This window comes from Sorex fumeus, unplaced genomic scaffold (assembly GCF_029834395.1).
Source record: "Sorex fumeus unplaced genomic scaffold, SorFum_2.1 ptg000098l, whole genome shotgun sequence".
Taxonomy (NCBI): domain Eukaryota; kingdom Metazoa; phylum Chordata; class Mammalia; order Eulipotyphla; family Soricidae; genus Sorex; species Sorex fumeus.
The window spans coordinates 6,690,156-6,712,117 of NW_026606155.1; the positions used below are offsets into that span (position 1 = coordinate 6,690,156).

At 40.3% G+C, this 21,962-nt stretch overlaps 1 protein-coding gene across 1 annotated transcript in view; it reads left to right on the forward strand.

Annotated features, from left to right (window-relative positions):
- EML5 (EMAP like 5) overlaps window positions 1-21,962 on the forward strand; it is a 172,546-nt gene that overhangs the window by 87,555 nt on the left and 63,029 nt on the right. The window contains exons 17-21 of the mRNA XM_056133752.1: window positions 975-1,075; window positions 5,636-5,838; window positions 6,582-6,693; window positions 8,088-8,215; window positions 9,526-9,667. Coding sequence (XP_055989727.1) covers window positions 975-1,075; window positions 5,636-5,838; window positions 6,582-6,693; window positions 8,088-8,215; window positions 9,526-9,667 — 686 coding nt within the window. The remainder of the gene's footprint in view (window positions 1-974; window positions 1,076-5,635; window positions 5,839-6,581; window positions 6,694-8,087; window positions 8,216-9,525; window positions 9,668-21,962) is intronic.

The following is a 21,962-nucleotide window of genomic DNA, read 5'->3' on the forward strand; positions in this document are numbered from 1 at the left end:
AAATGAGGGACCAGAGAGATATTCTGTGATAGGGCATTTGCCTTGCATGTAGCCAATCTGGGTTCTATCCCCATCATTCCATATGGTCCCCCAAGAATCACCAGGGGTAACTCCTTAGTGCAGAGTGCAGTGTGGCCCCCCCAGAAAAAAACAGAGATGAATGCTTTCTTAATTTTTTAATAATTTTTATAATGTAGGGAATAGTATTATCATAGTGTTTAACTTTATAGTATTGATATACAAAGTAACTGCATACCACTACCACCCAATATGTGGGGAGGTAAATACCCACTTGGAGCATGTATTGCCCAAATTGAAGATAGTTTAAGAGGTACTGTGTTTTTTGGAATGATTAAGCTACACCCAAGTACTAGAAAAAATTTCTTTAACTCATTCATGCCACAACTTGTGTATTTCCTGTGTGCTTTCATCGTGGGTGTGTATAAATGAAGTTTAGTTCTTACTGTTTCTTTCATTTGGGATTCCAGTGGAAAGAGTTAACTTATTAAAATAATGGCACCGAACAAGGGAGATAGGTAGCTTTCATGGTAAAGTGTATGCCTAGCCTGTCTGAGGCACTGAATTTGGTACCTCACACTGCGTGCCCCTGCAAACATGGCCACGTATGACCCTGAAGGCTCCTGAGTACTTTCGGGTGTGGCCTTGGTCCCCAGCACCATAGCACTGGGCTGGACACTTAAACTATTAGGCCTGTACTACAGGGCCAAATAGGCCCAGGAATGGTTGTAGGTGCCCCAGCACCACTGAGTGTGACTCCTTAAAAATAAACTTAAGTGAATGAAGTAATGACACAGTAAGAGATGTGAAATGTTTGAGTGTGTAGCCCAGACCTGAGAATCGAGGGGACCAGATACCCAGCAGTTGGGTAATCAAGAAAGAGTACGGAACGGGGGAAAGATTATTGTAGAAATAATTTCTCTTTAGAATTAAAACATTTTTGTTATTTATTTCAGAGGAAGTAAAGATAAAATTTTTGTTGTAAAGATGAATCCTTATGTGCCTGATAAATTAATTACAGCTGGAATTAAACACATGAAGTTTTGGCGTAGAGCAGGTAAGCAGTGTTTTTTTTTAAACTTTGAAATTTTAAGAAATCACTACTGTTTCAGCTAAAACTACTGTTTTAGCTATGTGTCGTGTGATATATCTTAGATTGTATCCAGAAATAGGAAAGAGATTGCATACATATGGGTGATACCTAAAGAAATTCTGAAGTTCACTCTAGTGTATCAAACATGTTGGCTTCTTGGTTTTAACAAATAACTGAAAACAATACTTTTTTTGTTACGTTTCTGAAAATCTAAAATTATCTGAAATAAAATTTTTCAAAAGTGACTCTTAACTATCTTGTTACATTTTGAACAAACAAAATTTATATGATTCTCCCATTTATTTCTACACTGATATTTTTTATCTTAAGGGTGTTTTACTGAGCTGGAGATATACTCCAGGAATTAAGCTGCTTGGCTTTTAGGCTGTTGACCCAGGTTCAAACCTCAGCACTGCCAGGAATGATCCCTGAACAAAGCTAGTAGTAGCCCCCAAGCACTTCCAAGTGTGGCCCAAACCACCTAACCCCCCAAAAATTATTTTATTTATAAAATTAACCAGCTTACTTTCAAACTTCTTTCATCTTGTTAGTCATATTTTTAGACTAAATCGAAAATTAAAAATAAATTGTGAAGATTGGAGCAATAGCACAGCAGTAGGGCGTTTGCCTTGCATGCAGCCAACATGGCCGACCCGAGTTCGATTCCTCCGCCCCTCTCGGAGAGCCCGGCAAGCTACCGAGAGTATCTCGCCCGCACGGCAGAGCCTGGCAAGCCACCCATGATGTATTCGATATGCCAAACACAGTAACAACAAAATCTCCAATGGAGACGTTACTGGACCCGCTCGAGCAAATTGATGAACAACGGGAGGGCCTTTACTTTTTACTTTACTCTTTTCCACAGATGATACTGTGCCATCCATGCTTATAAATTTTGGTAGCTTATAACCAATTTCAGCCACCTAAGCCTTTCTATTAAAATATGTAAAAATAGGAAATATTTTAGAAAAGAATGAGCTACTGAGAGAGAAGGATGGATACTGGATGTTATCACTCATCTGTGGTGCAGAGAGAAACAACACAAGAGAATAGAGTATCAAATGATAACAAATCCTTGGTCTTGGATCACAGAACTGAGAATACCAAGCTAAGGAGCAAGTAGGAGGGAATGATGAAGAGGACTGAAAGGAACATATGGAGATTGGTGGAAGGCCTCAGCCAAATGTTAAAACTGTTGTAAATATGTGACCTAAATTACAATAACTGAATTTTTTTTAATTTTAAGGGACAAAATTTCAAAAGAATAAAATTCTTTTGAGGTCTGAAAACATTTCTTTTTAATAATATTCAGTGTGCAATAGTTATAATAGATTATTTGTGATTTTTGTGTGTGTATTTGGGTTGTTTTTTCTGCCATACTCATGTTGTTCAGGAACAATTCTCAGCATGAGGCTCAGGGGAGCCTGTGGTTCCAGAAATTGAACATGGGTCTCCCATGCATAAAGTGATGTGGGATAACCTTTGAGTTATCACCACAGAAGGTACTTGTGATTTTCTTATTGCAGGAGGTAAAGACTTTTCCCTCTTTATCTCCTTTATAACTTCCTGCCACTGAAGAAACAGACCTTGACAGCACATCTGTTTCCATGGGCCAGTACAAGGTGCCTATTCAGTACATTAAACTGAAAAGTATACATTTAGTGAAACATTTTCTAAGTTCAAGTAGCTTTTAGGTTGTAAACACAAGCTTACAACAATCTAGCACTGCAAATAATTCCCTGAGCACTGCCAGGAGTGATCCCTAGACATAAGGTCAGTAGTAAGCCTTGAGTGCCACCATGTGCAGACTGTAAAAACAGACCAATAAGTATTTTCACATTTGTAATTCATTTGTACAAAATTTTTATTTCAGTATCTTAATCACTTGAAATTGCAAATACCCTCTGAGTAATTCTTATTATTTCTGACTTAGAAAAAAAACCCTAAATTTCACTACTGAACACCATTGGATGTAATGCCTCACCTATCACCACACATACACAACAAAAGAAAGACCCTTATAATGAAGAGATTTTCAATTAAATAAATTTTCCCCTCAAATTTGATTAGTTATACAATACACCTGATATTGAATTATAGAAGCATAAATGCTGAGCATTGGGTATGCATTTCAACTTGAATTTCTCATATTTGGGTTTCTAATATATGCAATTCACCTTCCATGTAGTCAATGAAGCAACCACTTTTTTAAAAAAAAATTTATTTATTTATTGAATCACCGTGAGAAAAGTTACAAAGCTTTCAGGTTTAAGTCTCTGTCATACAATGATCAAACACCCATCCCTTCACAAGTGCATATTTTCCACCACCAAGAACCCCAATATACCCCCCATCCCACCTCTCCCGATGCCTGTGAGTCAGATGATTTCCACTTAACTCTCTCTCTACTTTGATTACATTCATTATTTTGACAAAATATGCACCATTATTATTTGGAATTTTCCCCCAACAATCAGACCTGCTGAAAAAGGCATTGTGAAATAATTTGTTTTCTATTGCTGGTTATGAAGACCATATGAGGTCTCCTCATAATTGTGGCCGCGTGATTTTGGATTTCTGATATTTTACTAATTAAGTCTGGAGGGATTTCTGTCAAAAGCCACATAGTTATGAGATTGGTTTGTGTGCCTCTGGGGCCATGGCCGTGCCGGAGAGCTGCTCGTGGGGGGCAACTCTTGGCAGGGCGGGAAGGACGTGCTGGCAGCCACTTTTTTTGGTCTCACAGTGGAACCCTTTGTATAAAGCTCTGGAAACCAAGTTAAAAGAAGACGAGCATGACACTAGTAAAAAACATCTTACCCACTATCCCAGATACATGCTGTGAAACTTTCAAGTTCTGAATTTGTTTGTTTGTGTGCCACACCTAGCTATGCTCAGAGTTTGTTCCTGGCTCTGTACTTGGGGGAAAATATGTAGTGCCAGGAATTGAACCCAGGTTGGGCTCGCATAAGCCAAGTGCCTTACTCAGCCCCTGCTTATCCTTTTTATGCTTTCATTTTCACCATAGCACCCACCATCATCTGACCTACTGTATGTTTTACTTGTCATATTTATTAATTGTCTCACCACCAAGCTCCATGAACGAGGAGAATTATTTTGTCTGGTTTGTTCACAGCTCTACCCTCAATGCCTATTCCTGGCACATATAGTTCTTGAATAAACAAATGAAAGAGCTTAGTTGGAACAATAAGTAAACTATATCAGTTTGCCATGGATGGCCAATTAACAACAGAAGGAATGACAAGCTCATTAATAGAGAAATGCCAGTTAAAACTACAATAGGATTCAGTTGGTATTTCACATCTTGCAGTCTGACATTACCAAGTGTTGAAAGGTGGGAAACAGGAACTCCTTTCACTATTAGTAGGAGTTAGAATTAGAGTATCAACTTGGGAGCAATTTGACAGCAGATTCTGTCGCCCTTATTCTTATTTTGTTCTTTTTGCCATATCCTTTGACCACTTGTAAGTATTCTTAGAGAATGTCAGCCCTTACAAGAATATTTAAAACATGATTGCTTTCTATAGCAAAAACTTGGAAACAACTGAAGTGCCCATTAATAGGAAAGTGCACAAACTGTATTACATTTATATAATAGAATATTACACTGTTATTAAAATTTTATGGAGATACAAATTAACATATATAAAACCTCATAAAATTAATGAAAAAGGCAAGTACAGAATGTAGAGTGGTTTTATTGAAAATTTTAAGACTTGGAAAATAGTTCATGTTACATAAGAATTTATAAATCAGTAATAAGATGAGTTCATGAAAATAGCATTATATTCAGAGGAATAGGGTATAAAGAAGGAATATGGGATTGGCATCATGTTTTGGTTATGGTAGTAATTTTGTATAAATTGATAATATTTTTGTTTTATTTTGTTACAGTGCACAAACATGAGGGTTCAGTTCTGCACTCAATCACATCACTGGCCCCGTTTCAATTTTTATACATTTTTGTATTTTTAAGTATGTCTTTTTAAAAAGTTAAAAGCAAAAGAGGTGAGGACTGATTAAAACTAAGAATATTTTTTGTAGGGGTCACCCTGAAGGATGCTCAGAACCTCAAGGGATGTTCTGCTAGGTGATGTGTGGGCTTCATAGCTCAGTGATCTGGCCTGGCAATGTTTACAAATCACCTTTTGGTACTATGGGGTTACCAGGCCTACACCCCTTGGTTCTGATAGTGGGTAGGGGCATATAGTGCCCTGGAATTAAACTCAGAACCTTGCTCTTAACAGGCATGTGCTCTACCACTTGAACGATCTTCTTTGCTTAACAACACACTTTTTTTTATTAGACCTAAAGGCAGCCATGGATATGACTGTCTTATCTGGGCAAATTATTGCCAAAGTTACCAGTGCGAGAAATACATATTTCCTTTTTAATTTTCCTTACTGTTAATGTCTTTCAATTCAAACAGTAATAGAAATTTTACTGCTTTTTAATTTTATACATCTTGACAGTACTTTCCTAATATTCATTTTTATGAACCAGGAGGAGGATTGATTGGAAGAAAAGGCTATGTTGGCACATTGGGGAAAAATGACACAATGATGTGTGCAGTGTATGGGTGGACTGAGGAGATGGCTTTTTCTGGAACATCCACAGGAGATGTGTGTGTATGGAGAGATATCTTCCTTGTAAAAACAGTTAAAGCACATGATGGACCAGTGTTCAGTATGCATGCCCTGGAAAAAGTAAGCAACTTAATTATAATATAATTTTTTAAATGTAATCATGGCATACAGAATGTCTTTTTTTCACCTTTTAACTTCACTTTATTTAGACTTTACTGAGTACCTAACAGATTACAAGAAGGTCACTTCTGAATCAGTAATCAAAGTAGGTTGAGCAGTAGAAATTCAACCAAGAGTTTTGGATGGCATACAGAATGTCTTAACAAGTAAAGAAACATTGTTTTATCTTCGTTGGGATCCTCAGTAATTGTGATTTATGTTACCTTTATTAGATTCTTTTGTTCAAACTCAAACATAGTGGAATAGAACTGCTGTTTTCTTTAAAATTAGTAATTATCGATCACTTTGTCAAAAGTTGTAAAAGTTCACTAAATATTATCACTATGATATATTATCACTGTGGTATATGATATGAGGTAGCTGTTATTCTTTTCCATTTTTTTAAATGAATAGAATTGTAAGATGTCAGAAGAGTGTATGTAATTTGTTTAATGTGATAGTTAGAGCTCCAGATTACAAACAATTTATACAATCTTAACATTAGAATAAAATGTTTCATGTCACTGTAAAAGTTTTAACAGATTCAATATTGATGATTTAAAAAGCTTAACAAGCTTATGCCGATTTCCATTCTTTAAAAAAGAACTCTAGGTTATAAATGTTTCTTTCTCTAGAAGTTTTCAGTATACAGAAAGTCCCCCCATTTTTAGGGCTTTATTAATGTGAACCTTTTATTTTCATAGGGATTTGTGACTGGAGGAAAAGATGGTGTAGTAGCTCTTTGGGATGACTCCTTTGAAAGATGTCTCAAAACCTATGCTATTAAAAGAGCTGCTTTGGCCCCAGGATCTAAAGGTAATTTAAGACTTAATTTACTTTGTAGAAAAGGATTAATTTCTCATTCCACCCTTCTTTCCTTTGTTCTTTTTCTCAGTGTATTCCTTCAGTTAAAGCTCTGCATCACTTGCAACACTAGCCTATCTATCTGCTATTTTGCCTGTAATTTCTCTTCCTCCTCCAACTCACCCCTTCACTTTCCTACAATATAGCACAGCGGTAAGGCGTTTGCCTTGCACGCAGCCAACATGGCCGACTCGAGTTCGATTCCTCCGCCCCTCTCGGAGAGCCCGGCAAGCTACCGAGAGTATCTCACCCGCATGGCAGAGCCTGGCAAGCTCCCCGTGATGTATTCGATATGCCAGACACAGTAACAGTAACGATATAATAATTTTTCAAATTGCAAACATTTCTACTCAGATGGTTCTCTTCTCTCCCATTCTCCTTTCCTGGGTGGGTGGAAGGGAAGGGGGAGGAACAACCTTAAATTCCGTTCATCTGCTCTCACAGTCCTTTTTTCCCCTTATTATAAGTTCTAGAGGGCAAGAGCTGATTTTCCTACTTGCCATGGTGTTATTAAGTCTGCCTAGGACACAGTAAATATAAATGAATTTATCTTAAGTTGAATTAAAAGTTCCAGCTAGATTATCATACATGCTTCAGGAGAGGCAAGAGGTGGACTAGGCGTAAATAATAGAAACTGTTGGAGACTAATAGTCACTGTCACTGTCCTGTTGTTCATCGATTTGCTCGAGCAGGCCCAGTAACATCTCACAACAAATTGTGAGATTGTTGTTACTGTTTTGGGCATGTTTAATACATCATGGGTAGCTTGCCTGGCTTTGCCGTGCAGGTGAGATACTCTCGGTAGCTTGTCAGCCTCTCCAAGAGGAGTGTAAAAGTCGAAACCAGGTCGGCCACGTGCAAGGCAGACACCCTACCCGCTGTGTTATCGCTCCAGCCCAGAGACTAGTAGCAGGGTAGCATATCTGGTTTTCTATAGAATTATAAATTTGTAGTGTATAGATTTTACTTTTGAGGTTATGCTTGGAGAAACTGCAGTATATTTATTAGAATTCTTTAAGTTTATAAGAAAATTGCCTTGTGATACTTTTTTTTTATTAAAATGGCATCATGGAGGGAGCATCGAACCATAGTACAGTGGGTGGGGCATTTGTCTTACACACAGCCAACCCGGGTTCAATCTTCAGCATCCAATAAGGTCCTCTGGGAAACACCCAGAGGTGTTTGAATTACTCACAATTCATGAGTAATCCCTGAGTATTGTTGTGTGTGCCCCCCACAAAAATAACATGATTGTTTACATTTTAAAAATAATTTTAAAATAGCATCATTGACAACACATTCGCCATTGTTTTATACTAACTTTATACATCCATTAAACATTTCAGGTCTTCTCCTAGAAGATAACCCATCTATACGTGCCATATCATTAGGACATGGTCATATTTTGGTTGGCACAAAGAATGGTGAAATATTAGAAGTGGATAAAAGTGGCCCAGTAACGCTCCTGGTTCAGGTAATTTTAAATGTAAACATGATTATCTTTCCTTTCATACTAATATTATTTTATTCTTTTCTCAGTTGAGTCATTTACATAAGACCCAAAAAATGACAATTGTGAAAAATAATGTTAAATTGATAGGGAAATAGTTGTTAACTTGAACTCCAACTTTTAATATAATTACAACTAAATTTATAGATAACTGTAAACACATGTTACGATATGGAATAATATTCACTATTTAATTTCTAACTTCCAAACAGGAGACAAGAGGAAAGAAAAATCAGTTATAATTTAAACAGTCCCATTTGTTTTATATTTAACTTTATTTCTTTGAAATACATTTGTTGGACCTAAGGCAGTTGTTTTTTTCTGCTAAATATTTCAGTTGAAGTCATTCTTTTTTATGTTTCTAACTTAGAAAAATAAGTATGATAAAATATTATTACTGAATATTTCAGATATCAATGAAAATCTCAAATGAAATTCTAGAAATATATAGAAATATAAATAAGATATAGAAATAAAAATAAAATAACTGGATTAGATCATACTTAATGTTTCCATAAGGAATTCTATGTTAATTTATATATATATATTTCCTTTGTTAAATTTTTCTGAAAAAAATAGAGAGGAAGAAATCAATACTGTGAAACACATTCAGTGAATGATATGATTTCATTTTTTTCTTATTATTGAGTAGTACTCCACTCTCTGTGTACATATATGTATGTATATGTGTGTGTGTATGTGTATCCACTCATCTGTTTATCCACTCATCTGTTCTTGGACACTTGGACTATTTCCACATCTTAGCTATTATGTATATAGTGGTGAACATAGGAGTGCAATGTCTTTTCAAAATAGTGTTTTGGGACCTTGGGTAAATGCCAAGAAGTGGAATTACTGGCCGTATGAAAGTTTAATTTTTAGGGTTTTTTTGTTTGTATTTTAGAAATCTCCATACTGTCTTCCTCTCTTATCAGGGAATTGCAAATCAAAACAACAATGAAATATCACCTCACACCTGTGAGATTGGCGTACATCAGAAAGAATAATAGCAACCAATGCTGGTGGGATTGTGAGGGCAAAGGAACCACTGTTGGTGGGAATATCATCTGGTTTAGCCTTTATGGAAAAGAGTTGCAACTTTTTATATTATTAATAAAGTTGTATAGAAGGGTATTTGAAAGTCTGTCTCAAAAATTTTATTAGATTTGTTCATTATTAGTTACCATCATTATATTATCAAATGTTGTCTTTATTCTTATTCTGACTACACATTATCTTTTTATTAAATTGCTCTGAACCTGTTTGCTTTCTAGGGTCACATGGAAGGTGAGGTGTGGGGCTTGGCTACACATCCTTATCTGCCCATCTGTGCTACTGTAAGTGATGATAAAACCTTAAGAATATGGGATCTCTCTCCTAGTCACTGTATGTTGGCTGTCCGGAAACTGAAAAAGGGTAAGAGACTCATACTTGAATGTAGGTCAAGTTTTTTCAATTTTTGAATCCTTGCAAACATAAGAAAGCAATTAGAAGCATTTGAAAGTATACACCTACAAAAATAAAACTTTACATTTATTTTGTGTCTGCTTACTCATCATGCTCTATAGAAAAATCTTTGATTATACCTAATTTTTGCTTTAGGGCACCTTCTCTGATCATATATACTTGAGCCAGTTTTCATCATCACATTGGAAAAAGAAAAGAGTAACTTGGGAAAAAAACAGAAGCTGAGTTTTTAACCCTTTGTAAACGGCAATGGATTATATATAATTTGAAATCTGAAAAGAGAAGGCTCTAGTTTAAAAGAAGGGAGAATGTTTGTTTTCTAAATTTCATTTTATTTTTATAAACTTGTTCACAGTAATTCATTACATTTAATATTCAAACACCAATTCCACCACCCTTGCACCATCTCACCACCGTATTTCGAATGTTTCCACCCCAGTCCCAAATCGTTCCCCCCGAAGCGTGGTACATCAGTGGGTGTAGAATATGAGAGGCTCCTCTAGGAATTCTAAAATTTAGAATACGATTGTACAGCAGATTGTACATCATGAGTGAAGGCTGTGTTGCTCTCTTCTAGGAGCTTTATTTCTGAGTCTCTTGATCTTGGCCATTGATGAGATTATATAGTGCCAGGGGCAGTTTGTGGGTGTGACTGCTAAACTACTGAAAAACTGGGGAGAGGGGGGAGGAGGCCCATTCCACTCTGAGCGAGCTTGAAGATTTCAGTCACGAGTCCCACATACCTGGGTTTTTCTGAAGATTCCTAAAAGAAGGAAGAATTTTAAAGGATAAAATAGAATTGGGGTGGGGGTCAGAGAGCTAGTACAATGGGTCAAACATACATGAAGTCAACCGCGGTTTGATCCCTAAAACTTCATATGGTCCCTTGAGTACCTAACATAAGCCCTGAGCACTGGGTGTAACTCAGCCCACCCCCCAAAATAGAACTAAGAACATTTGTAGAAGACAAATGAGGCTACTCTAAGCACAGAGATACTTGGGGTTCACTGGTTGGTTCCCTATTTGCTCGAGTGGTTCGAGCGGGCCCAGTAACATCTCCATTGGAGATTTTGTTGTTACTGTGTTTGGCATATCGAATACATCACGGATGGCTTGCCAGCCTCTGCCATGTGAGCAAGATACTCTTGGTAGCTTGCCGGGCTCTCTGAGAGGGGCGGAGGAATGGTTTTACAAATTGCTTCAGATTTCTTACTTCAGTAAAGTATTTGAGATTATTTTATAGCATTGAGATACTGTAAAAGAAGTGCCAGTCAAAAAAGTTGTGCATTGTGACTTGAAGAAATATTTTCAGTTTTCTAGCACAGAAAATGGGCAACAAATGTGAGCAGCCATTTCTTCTATGAAAACATCGAGGGGTAAACATCTTTTTAAAAATGTTGAACTGGGGGCTGGAGAGATAGAACAGCCAGTAGGATGTTTGCCTTGCATGTGGCAGATCTGGTTGTATCCCCAGCACCCCATTTGGTCCCTGAAGCACCACCAAGAGTAATCCCTGAGCATTGCTGGATATGGCCACCAAAAAATGTTCACCTTCAATAATAGATGGATAGGTAGAACAAAGTATAATTTTTTGGGCTACACCTGGCACGTTCAGGTGTTACTACTGGCTCTGTACTCTGGAATTACTTCTGACAGTTCTCGGGGGACTATATGAGATCCTGGGGATTGAACTCAGGTCAGCTGTGTGCAAGGCAAATGCACTACCTGCTGTACTATCACTCTGACCCTTAGAACAAAAATTTTTGTTTAATAAAATAAAAATGAGATTGAGTCTAAAGATGAAAAAGGATTATCTAGCCATAATCAGGGCCAAATTGAAAGTAGAAAATATGAATTGATATTTCAGTTAATTTATTTTTGCTTCCTTCAATTGACTTAAAAGTTTGAGTCCATTCTCTCTCTCTACTGTTGTTGTAAAATATTTGACTTGTATACTTAACAAAATATCTAATGTTAATGATAATCTAGACTTGAACTTTAGTAACTAGCCTCTTTTTAAAAAGTAATTGATGTTGGACACTTTTCACTTTTTAATCTCTCTTCAACTGGATACCATTATTGTTTTGTATAGTGTTTACTTTGTTCTCTATACACTTGTACATCTCTTCACCCCTCTTATTCTTGCATCTTGGACTAATATTTCTTTTATTGTTTTCTCTTTGAAATAGTCTTAGTTTCTCTAATAAAGATTGAAATGTTTCAGCTTCCTTATCTGAATAGGTGGTAGATGGGCCTTCCTAATAGTGTTCATAAGGCGAGGGCAAATTGATAAAATGCAAAATGATTTGTTGTCATTGTTTTTCTTTAAAACTCTTTTTTTTTCTTTTTGGGTCACACCCAGTGATGCTCAGAGGTTCCTCCTGGCTCTGCACTCTCTGCACTCAGGAATTACTCCTGGCAGTGCTTGAGGGACCATATGGGATACCCGAGACCCAGGTTGACCACATGCAAGGCAAATGCCCTACCTGCTGTACTATCACTCTGACCCCTTCTTTAAAACTCTTGATGAAGTGATAACTGTTCACTTGGGGTGAATGGTTATCAACTCCCTGCCCTTCACATACTTGTGTACATTTTTTACTTTAATTATTGAGTGCTAGTTTAACTGCTGCTGAAGGTTTTGATTGAGATTTGTTGTTTCTCTGGTTTCCACTGGTCTCTTTTACATTGTTCTGCAGTTTAATAATATTGCACCTGTATCTGGTTTGATTTTATTTATCCTGTTTAGGATTTGTTGTGTTTCCTGAATCTGTGGTTTTTCTGTCTTTTGTCTTGAAAAGTTGTCCAGGAGTATTACTGACTCCTTCTAGGATTAGGTTGTAGAAAAATGCATGGTTCATTATTTTCCTTTCAAAGTCTTTACTGTAATATGGAGGTTGTAACAATAGTACAGCAGGGAGAGCACTTGCCTTGCATGCAGTTAACCTTGTTAGATCTCTGGCTCTTCATATGGTCATCTGGATCCTTCTGGGAATGAGCCCTGAATACAGAGCCAGGAGTAAGCCCTGAGCACCACACAGTGTTTCCCCCTCCCCCCAAAGAAACACAAAAAAAAACCCAAAAAAAGAAAAATTTTTTGTAATCATTTTAACTTTTAATTTTATCATTGATTCAAGGGGAAAGCAGGTGGATTTTCATAACTTCAAAGTGATTTGTATGGTTTATAATAGTTGAATTAATGTCACCAAATCACTGAAGTCAGATGACTTAAATATTAGCCAAAAACCGTTAGGGTTTTTTGCCTTAACTTCTTAAGAATTAACTATTAGACTTCACTAATAAAGGTTGTCTTGTGAGGATTTCTGTAAACAATTCAATTTTATAGTCCTATCTATACCAGAGTATTTATACTAGAATATATATATGCAACTTGAACTAATTCTATATTCCTAATGTCTATAAGCAGTTCATATTTTCCAGCTGTTTCAACTTTTCTGTGTAATTGTGTATTAAAATGTTCTTATTCAAAACTCATGGTAGCTAAACTTTGGGGCTTTCTTCGCCTTGCAAGTATGAAAACTGATGTTCGATCCCAAGTATTATTTTTTTCCTTTTTTATAATTTTATTTATTGAATCGCCGTGAGAGCAGTTACAAAGCTTTCGGGTTTAAGTCTCGGTCATACAATGAAACACCCATCCCTTCACCAGTACCCATTTTCCACCACCAAATAGTGTATCCCCCATCCAACACCCTCCCCTTACCTGTGTGGCAGATGATTTCCACGTTACTCTCTACTTTGATTACATTCAATATTTCGACACCAGACCCACCATTATTATTTGGGATTTTACCCCAGCACTCAGATCTACTGAAAATGCAACAGTAGATAATTTGTTTTCTATTGCTGGTTATGAATAACTAATGATGTCACGCAGCCACAGTAGTGGCTATGCGATTTTGGAATTCTGAAATTTTAACAATTAAATCTGGAGGGATTTCTGCCAAAACCTGCTGGGCTCCGAGATTTGTTCCTGAGTCTTTTGAATCATGGCCATTAAGCAGCTTGATCAGGAGCCAGAGAGGCTGTTCGTGGGCGGCGACTCAGGGTCTCATTGGGGTGGGGAGGAAAGGGCCGGCTCCACCCTCATCCCACGAGGCCCCACGTGTCTCGTCACTGTGAGCCCAAACCTGACTATCCAGTTGCCTCTGGAGGATGGCAGCCACTGAGCCACCAGGGGGAACAGGTCAAGGCACAAAACCTATTCCCACCTGAGGTGGCCCAGCGCTGGTAACTTACTGCAGGGACCAAACGCATTTCTGCCAAAAACTGCTGGGTTCTGAGATTTGTTTCTGAGTCTCTGGGATTATGGCCATTAAGCAGCTTGATCAGGAGCCAGACAGGGTGTTCGTAGGCGGCGACTTGGGGTCTCGTTGGGGTGGGGAGGAAAGGGCCATCTCCACCCCCATTCTGCGAGGCCCTGCGTGTCTCGTTACTGTGGGCCCAAACCTGACTGTCCAATGACCTCTGGAGGATGGCGGCCACTGGGCTACCAGGGGGAACAGGCCAAGGCACAAAACCTATTCCCACCCGTGGTGACCCGGCACCAGTAACCTACTGCAGGATGCATTTCTGCAAAAAGCCACTGGGTTCCGAGATTTGTCTCGGAGTCTCTGGGATCATGGCCATTAAGTAGTTCAATCAGGAACCAGAGAGGCCTTGCCTCCAATTATATAGCTGAGCCAGAGGTGGTTTGTGGGTGTGTCTCCCACATACCTAACTTTTGGCCATTTACTTGCTTGGTAAACTTTGCCCCAAGGTTTTGGGGTCTGGCCAAAGGCAAAGCAGCAATTTGTGGGTATCTGGACATCTGAAAGTGCCATCAGGCTGCTGATGCACTCGCCTCACAGGTACAGATTGACCTGCTGGCGGCACCATACCCCCTCCCAAGTATGTTTTTATAGTAATCTGATTGATTTTAATGCTTATTTTTGCCAACTGCATCTGATTTTCTTTGATAATTTTTTTCCTCTACTATTTTATTTTATTTTTATTTTAGTGAGACACCATGAGGTACAGTTGTAGACTTAACAAATTTTTGTGCTTGGGTTTCAATTATACAATGATAAAATACCCATTCCTCTTTTTTTTTTTTAAGAAAAAAATTGTATACCTGGCTCCAAATTTTTATTGAAATCAATGCTGTGGGGCTGGAGCGATAGCACAGATGGTGGGGCATTTGCATTGCACATGGCCCATGTTCGATTCCCAGCATCCCATATGGTCCCCTGAGCACCGCCAGGAGTAATTCCTGAGTGCAGAGCCAGTAGTAACCCCTGTCCATTGCCAGGTGTGACCCAAAAAGAAAAAAAAAATCAAGCCTGAATTTTAATAGGCTTTTTAATTCTATACTATTATTCAGACTTTGACCCATCTCACATTTTCTGTCTCTATTTTCTGTATATGAAAATTTTCTTAAGATCTTTTGAGTTCTTTTCTTTATAAGTGCTCTTTTTATCTGATACCTACATTTTTTTTATTCTCTAGTTTTGATCACTTTTTTTTTTTACTTTTTGGGTCACAGCCAATGATGTTCAGGGGTTACACCTGGCTCTGCACTCAGGAATCACTCCTGGCGGTGCTCAGGAGACCAGATGGGATGCTGGGAATCGAACCCAGGTCGGCCACGTGCAAGGCAAATGCCCTACCTGCTGTGCTATCGTTTGATTTTTCCGTCCCTCTCAGAGAGCCCGGCAAGCTACTGAGAGTATCCCGCCTGCATGACAGAGCCTGGCAAGCTCCCTGTGTCATATTTGATATGCCAAAAACAGTAACAACAAGTCTCACAAAGGAGACATTACTGGCTCCTACTCGAGGAAATTGATGAACAATGGGAGGACAGTGCTACATATACCTATTAGATATTTAATTTTGATAATTCTCTCTTTTAAAAAATGTTACTTTTCTTTATAAATTTGCCTTCACTTTTATTTTGTGTGCTTTTTGTTTGTTTCTTTGTTTTGGGGCCACGCCTGGTGGTACTCAGGGCTTAGTCCTGCCTTTGCAATTCAGAATTACTCCTGGTAGTGCTCAAGGTACCATACGGGATGCAGAGGATTAAACCCTGATGGGCAGTCTGCAAGGCAGATGCTCTAGTTGCTGTACTATCATTCTAGCCCCATGCCTTCATTTTTTTAAAAAAAATTTTGTGAGATATTTATTTTATATTTTTTTGCAATTTTTTTACACATTTTATTTTCATAAAGTAGTTTACAATAGTTCATTACAGATATTACAGATATTCATTACAGATATTCAAACACCCACCCAACCAGGGAGCATCTTCCCACCACAATAAGAGGGAAGTGTGTGAAGGTTGTTGTATTTCATTCTAGAGCAATTTAAGCTATAGTATATAAGAGAATACAAGCAAGAATGTTAAAACCAAACACATATGTGCTCTTTAGATACATCAGTGGGCTAGAGTATATGAATGCGGCCGTGCTCCAGGAAATACTGCATCTCTCTCTTCCAGGAACTTGATTTTACAGTCTCTGGATCTTGGCCCTTGATAAGATTACATGGCGCCAGGGGCACTTTGTGGGTGTGACTGCCAAGCTACTGGAAAACTGGGAAGCTGAGTGGAGGAGGCCCAGTCCCGATCCAAGCAGGCTCAGAGATCTTAGCCACGGGTCCTGCATACCTGGGTTCCTCTGCTGGTTCCTTCATGCGTGAGGCTTATTCGAGCGTGTGTATAGTGGCCTTGAGCATGGCTGTGGCTGGTTCTGGAGGTTTTCGGCTGCCTGGGTTCTGCTTCGGCCAGGAAGGGAAACTCGACCCACTCTCCTCCAAGGGGCCCTGGTGGAGAAAGCCTAGCATGGGGGCAGGAGATTCTGCCTAAAATTTTTTAATAAAACACCGTGAGATAGAATTACAGACTTACACACTTTGATGATTACATTTCAGTAATACAATGGTCGAGTACCCATCCCTCCACCAGTGCCCATTCTCCACCACCAATGTGCCCAGTATCCCTCCCTGCATCCCCTCCCCATCCCCCCTTGCCTCTATGGCAGGCACATTCCCTTTTACTCTTTCTCTCTCCTTTTGGGTATTATGGTTTGCAATTCAGGTAATATGCCCATGCCTTCCATTTTATAACCTATTATTCCTTGCTTCGTTTTATGTCTTTACCTTAACTGTACCATACAAGTAACATAAAATTTAGTTATCTGGCTATGCAGTGTTTTGCTTTCTGATGTTTATGGTTATTTTCCTACTAATTTCATCCAGGTAATCTATTTGCTTATGTTCTTCAAAATTTGGGTGGTAGGGTCAGGAAATGGCTCCAGGGTAAAGCACATGTCTAGCATATGCTGAGTTTAATCCCTGATACCACATGCCCCCCCAGCCCCGCACTGCCAGGAATTTTTCTGGAGAGATTTTGCATCTCTTTCTGTCATGTGCTTAGGACACTATGATCAAGAATAACTGAAAATTGGTCCCAGAGAGATAGTACAGAGCCTACACCGCATGATCCCACAAGCACTGCTGGGGATACCCTTCCCAGCACCAACCCAGAGAGAGAACTACTTAAAGTTAATATCTTTAGCTGCAGTTGCATAGGTCATGCGATTAGTGTAACTGCAACTATGTGAACATCCCTGTTGGTGAATTCTCATGTTGATTTTTCCCTTTCATCTAGAACCCCAGTTCAGAATAGATAAATTGTCCTCGCGTTGTTCATCGATTTGCTTGAGTGGGCCCAGTAATGTCTCCATTGTGACAATTGTTACTGTGTTTGGCATATTGAATACGTCGTCATGGGTAGCTTGCCAAGTTTTGCCATGCAGGCGAGATACTCTCAGTACCTTGCTGGGCTCTCCGAGAGGGGCAGAGGAATCGAACTCAGGTCGGCCATATTGGCTACTTGAAAGGCAAATGCCCTACCCGCTGTGATGTCACTCCAGCCAGAATCACTTAATCACTTAACTTCCCGTTAATAGTTGATTTGCTCGAGCAGGCGCCAGTAACATTTCCATTTGTCCCTGTCACGTGCTAGTGTAGCCCAATGGCGTCTGTTCGCTCTAGGAACATGAAGAGCCTCAAACCAATCGTTCATGATCTTGATAAAGAAGTCTGACCATCTGGTAGGTGGGTGGCCACACGGTCTTTTGACATCCTATGGAATCCAGTCGGTAACAGCTCTAGTCCAGCGGTCATCTTTAAATCTCATTACGTGACCAGCCCATCTGATTTTTGACACCTTGGCAAACGAGACAGCGTCCCTGATTCTTGATCGTCGACGGATGTCAGAACTCCGGATTCTTTCTCTCATTTGAGTGAAACATGATATTCCAAGCATAGCTCTTTCAATTCTTCTTTGGGAGACCTGAATAGCGTTCTCATCCTGTTTGCGTAGGGCCCAGGTCTCTGAGGCATATGTTAATGCAGGAAGAACAGTGGAATCAAAGAGATGTACCCGGAGCCAGAGGTTCTTCGTCCTCTTAGCTATTTCTTCGACGCTCTTGAAGGCGTTCCAAGCCGCTCTCTTCCTCCTGCGCAGCTCGGGTGCCAGGTCATTTGTCATGTTGACTTCTCGACCTAGGTACACATAGCTGTTGCATTCGGAGATGGTCGTTCCGTTGAGAGCGAATGGGGCGTCAGGAACGAGGCTGTTTCTCATAAACATTGTCTTCGTAAGATTCAGCTGGGTAGTCCTACCTTTCCACACTCACGGTCGAAGTCGGCAAGCATTTGTGCCGCTTGGCTGATGTTTGGTGTTATTAAAACAATGTCATCAGCAAAGCGGAGGTGGTGTAGTTGCCGCCCATCTATCTTCACTCCCATTCCTTCCCATTCCAGTTGTCGCATGATGTTCTCAAGGGTGGCACTGAAGAGTTTTGGTGAAATGGTATCACCCTGCCGAACCCCTCTCTTGACATCAATGATTACTTCTTTGTAGAATGGTGAGATCCTGGTAGTGAATCCGCAATACAGCTCATGGAGGATCTTGATGTATTGGGCTTGAATGCCCTGATTGGCTAGGGCTTCAGTGACTGCTTCTGTCTCAACAGAATCAAAGGCTTTCTTTTTAAATCAATGAACGTTAGACAGAGTGGCATCTTGAACTCCCGAGAAACCTCAATGAGCTTGGTTATCATGTGGATATGGTCGATGGTGCTGAATCCTTTGCGGAACCCGGCTTGCTCGCATGGTTGACCTTCATCTAGTGTTCTGCCAATCCTATTTAGGATGACTCGAGTGAACAACTTGTAGATGACAGACAATAGGCAGATCGGGCGATAGTTGCCAATGTCATGGATGTCTCCCTTCTTGAACAGTAGTACGGTCCTGCTGGTTTTCCATTGAGATGGAACCTTGCATTCAGACAGGTAGCGTGTGAAGAGCCGAGCCAGTGTATTGATGAGTACTGACGGCAGGTTCTTCAGGTGTTCAGGTCTGACCTTGTCTGGGCCAGGTGCTGTTCGTTTCTTTACTGATGAAATGGTGTGTCAGATTTCGAAAGGGAGAACGTTGGGAACGACATATCCATCCTGTGGAATTTGGTATGTTGGCAAGTGGACAGGGCTATTGAAGAGATACACTCCAGGACACTTTCCGGACCCGCGTGGCAGCTCTGGCTGAGACTCACGCACAACTGAAGACCCACAGAACAAGATAAGCGGAACTCTCTGAGACCTTGGACTCCAGACTCAACGGACCTAGGGACAGAGATTGTCTGCTTGCTCCCACCAACCACAGGTGACAAAGGGATTATAATCAGGAGCCCCACCCTACCCTGCCTTGTCTTCATCCACCAACCACCAGAGACCCAGGGATCGGATTGCGCACAGAAGACCCACCCTACCCCTACCGGGACCAGATAAATACCCCACTGGCAGACCTCCACTACCAACACTACCTCCACTACCCAGCCGCCGCCACACTCCAGGACGCTTTCCGGACCCGCGCGACACATCATAAGACACTAAATACCCATCTTCTGGAATTGCCGTACCATATTTGATAGGGTTCAAATATAGTAACACCTACCAGGGCGATTAGAGGTCGCCCCAAAAGCCTCTATCCCTCTCGGAAAGACTGGCAAGCTACCAAGAGTATTCCGCCCGCACGGCAGAGCCTGGCAAGCTATCCGTTGTGTACTCGATATGCCAAAACCAGTAAGTACAACTGGTCTCATTCACCAGCTCAGAATAGATAAATATAATTCCTTATGTTTTTATGTACTGCCAGCCACATTTTCAAAAAGTCAGTGATTTCCTTGAGCTATTGTAACACTGAATAAAATGACAATATAGGTATAATATAGATAGAGTCTCCTGCCTCCACGCCTGGCTGTCCTCACTGGGGCCCCTTGGAGGAGGGTGGGTTGAGTTTCCCTCCTCGCCTCGAGTAGAGCCCCGGCAGCTGAAGACCTCCGGTTCCAGTCACAGCCATGCTTGAAACCACTCTCCACACATTCGGATGAGCCTCATGCATGAAGGAACCGGCAGAAGAATCCAGGTGTGCGGGACCCGGGGCTTTGATATCCAAGCCTGCTCGAATCGGGACTGGGGCCTCCTCCACACAGATCCCCCATCTTCCAGTATGTAGGTGTTACACTCACCAACTGCCCCCGGTGCCGTGTAATCCCATCAACAGCCAAGACTATAAAACCAGAGACTATAAAACCCAGCTCCTGGGAGAGATATAAGATAATTTTATTATCTAGTTCTTACTCTGAAGAAACTGGCAGGCTACCGAAAGTATCCTGCCCGCACGGCAGAGTCTGGCAAACTCCCCGTGGCATATTCAATATGCCAAAAACCAGTAACAATGATGGGTTTCATTCTCCTGACCCTGAAAGAGTCTCGAATGTGGCACTTCCTAAAATCTCAGTGCTAGGACGAAGGAGATGTTACTGGTGCCTGCTCAAGAAAATCGATGAACAACAGGATGACAGTGATACAGTGATAGATACTTGGATATTTTGGGGGGAGGGCTTGGGAACCAAGTAGTGCTGTGATTGAATTGGGACTCTTGCACTCAGAGCCTGTGCTCCACCCTTTGAACCATCTCTCTGGCCTTGTTTTTAATTTTGGAGGAAACACCATACTATTCTGCATAAATTCTCAAGGGTTCCCTTTTTCTTAAAATGAGAAATTGTATTTTTTTAAAAAGAAGAATTTCTAACTTGTAAACAGTGGTTGATTATTTGTGTAAAATACTATAGAATTAGCTAACACACCAATCAGCTACTAACCTTCCTAGTTCTCTGAGGATCAAAGAAATAACTGGAGAGGATTCAGACACGCTTGGAACGGGAGGGCTACCTTCAGAACCCATCAATGGTGAGAAAGCTTGTAGGAAGGTTCACGCCTCAGCAGGAACAATGAGAAGCTACAGAGAGAAAAAGCTTGCCAGAGGATGCGAGCCAGAACTGAATGGCAAGGCCGCAACCTGGAAAGAACTCAGCCCAATACAAAGGTTGTTAGCTCTGAAGGATGCTGCTGTGTGGGCTGAGTATTTTGATGGAGGCTGTGAGTCACTGGTGAATCAAGACAGTTACTGTGGTAGTGGAGAAACTTCTTGGGGACTCGGTTGGAACTTCCACTGTAATACTGCTAGCCCCCTGCATGCCCCTGTCTGGCTCCGTTAACAAAATTTCACAGCAAGAGGACTCAGGAGTCCCCTTATCCTGTGTTGGACTTGTTAACCTCAATTGGCAAACTCAATATGGGTCAGTTGGAAAAGAAACGTTTTCACTGAGGCCCAGAGAATAGAGTATTTGGAACTTAGAGGCAATAAATTAATAGCTGGTACAGTTGATTCCCTTGTTTGGTCAACACACATATGCGTCTTGTTATATGCATTTTCACTTCAGCGTAACTCCAGAACTAACTTTATGTTTATGTTCTACTTGAAAAGTCTCTACCTGAAGAAATGGAGCTGTTCTTGGTACAAGTGAAGACAAGACACACATTCTCAACAGCCATTGTATCATTGCTGATTCTTTAAACCACTCTCAATTTTTTTTCTTACTCTTACTGAATATTCTATTATCTTAAGAAATAAGTGGAGTAAGTCTACAACTGTACCTCATGGTGTTTAATAAATAAATAAATAAATAAGTGGAGGCGAGGGATAGTACTATGGGTAGGTCACTTGCTTTGCACACAGATGACCTGGATTTGATCCCCAGCACCACATATGGCCTCCTGAGCCCACCGGAGCAATCCCGGAGCACAGAGTCATGAGTAAGCCCTTAGCACCACTGGGT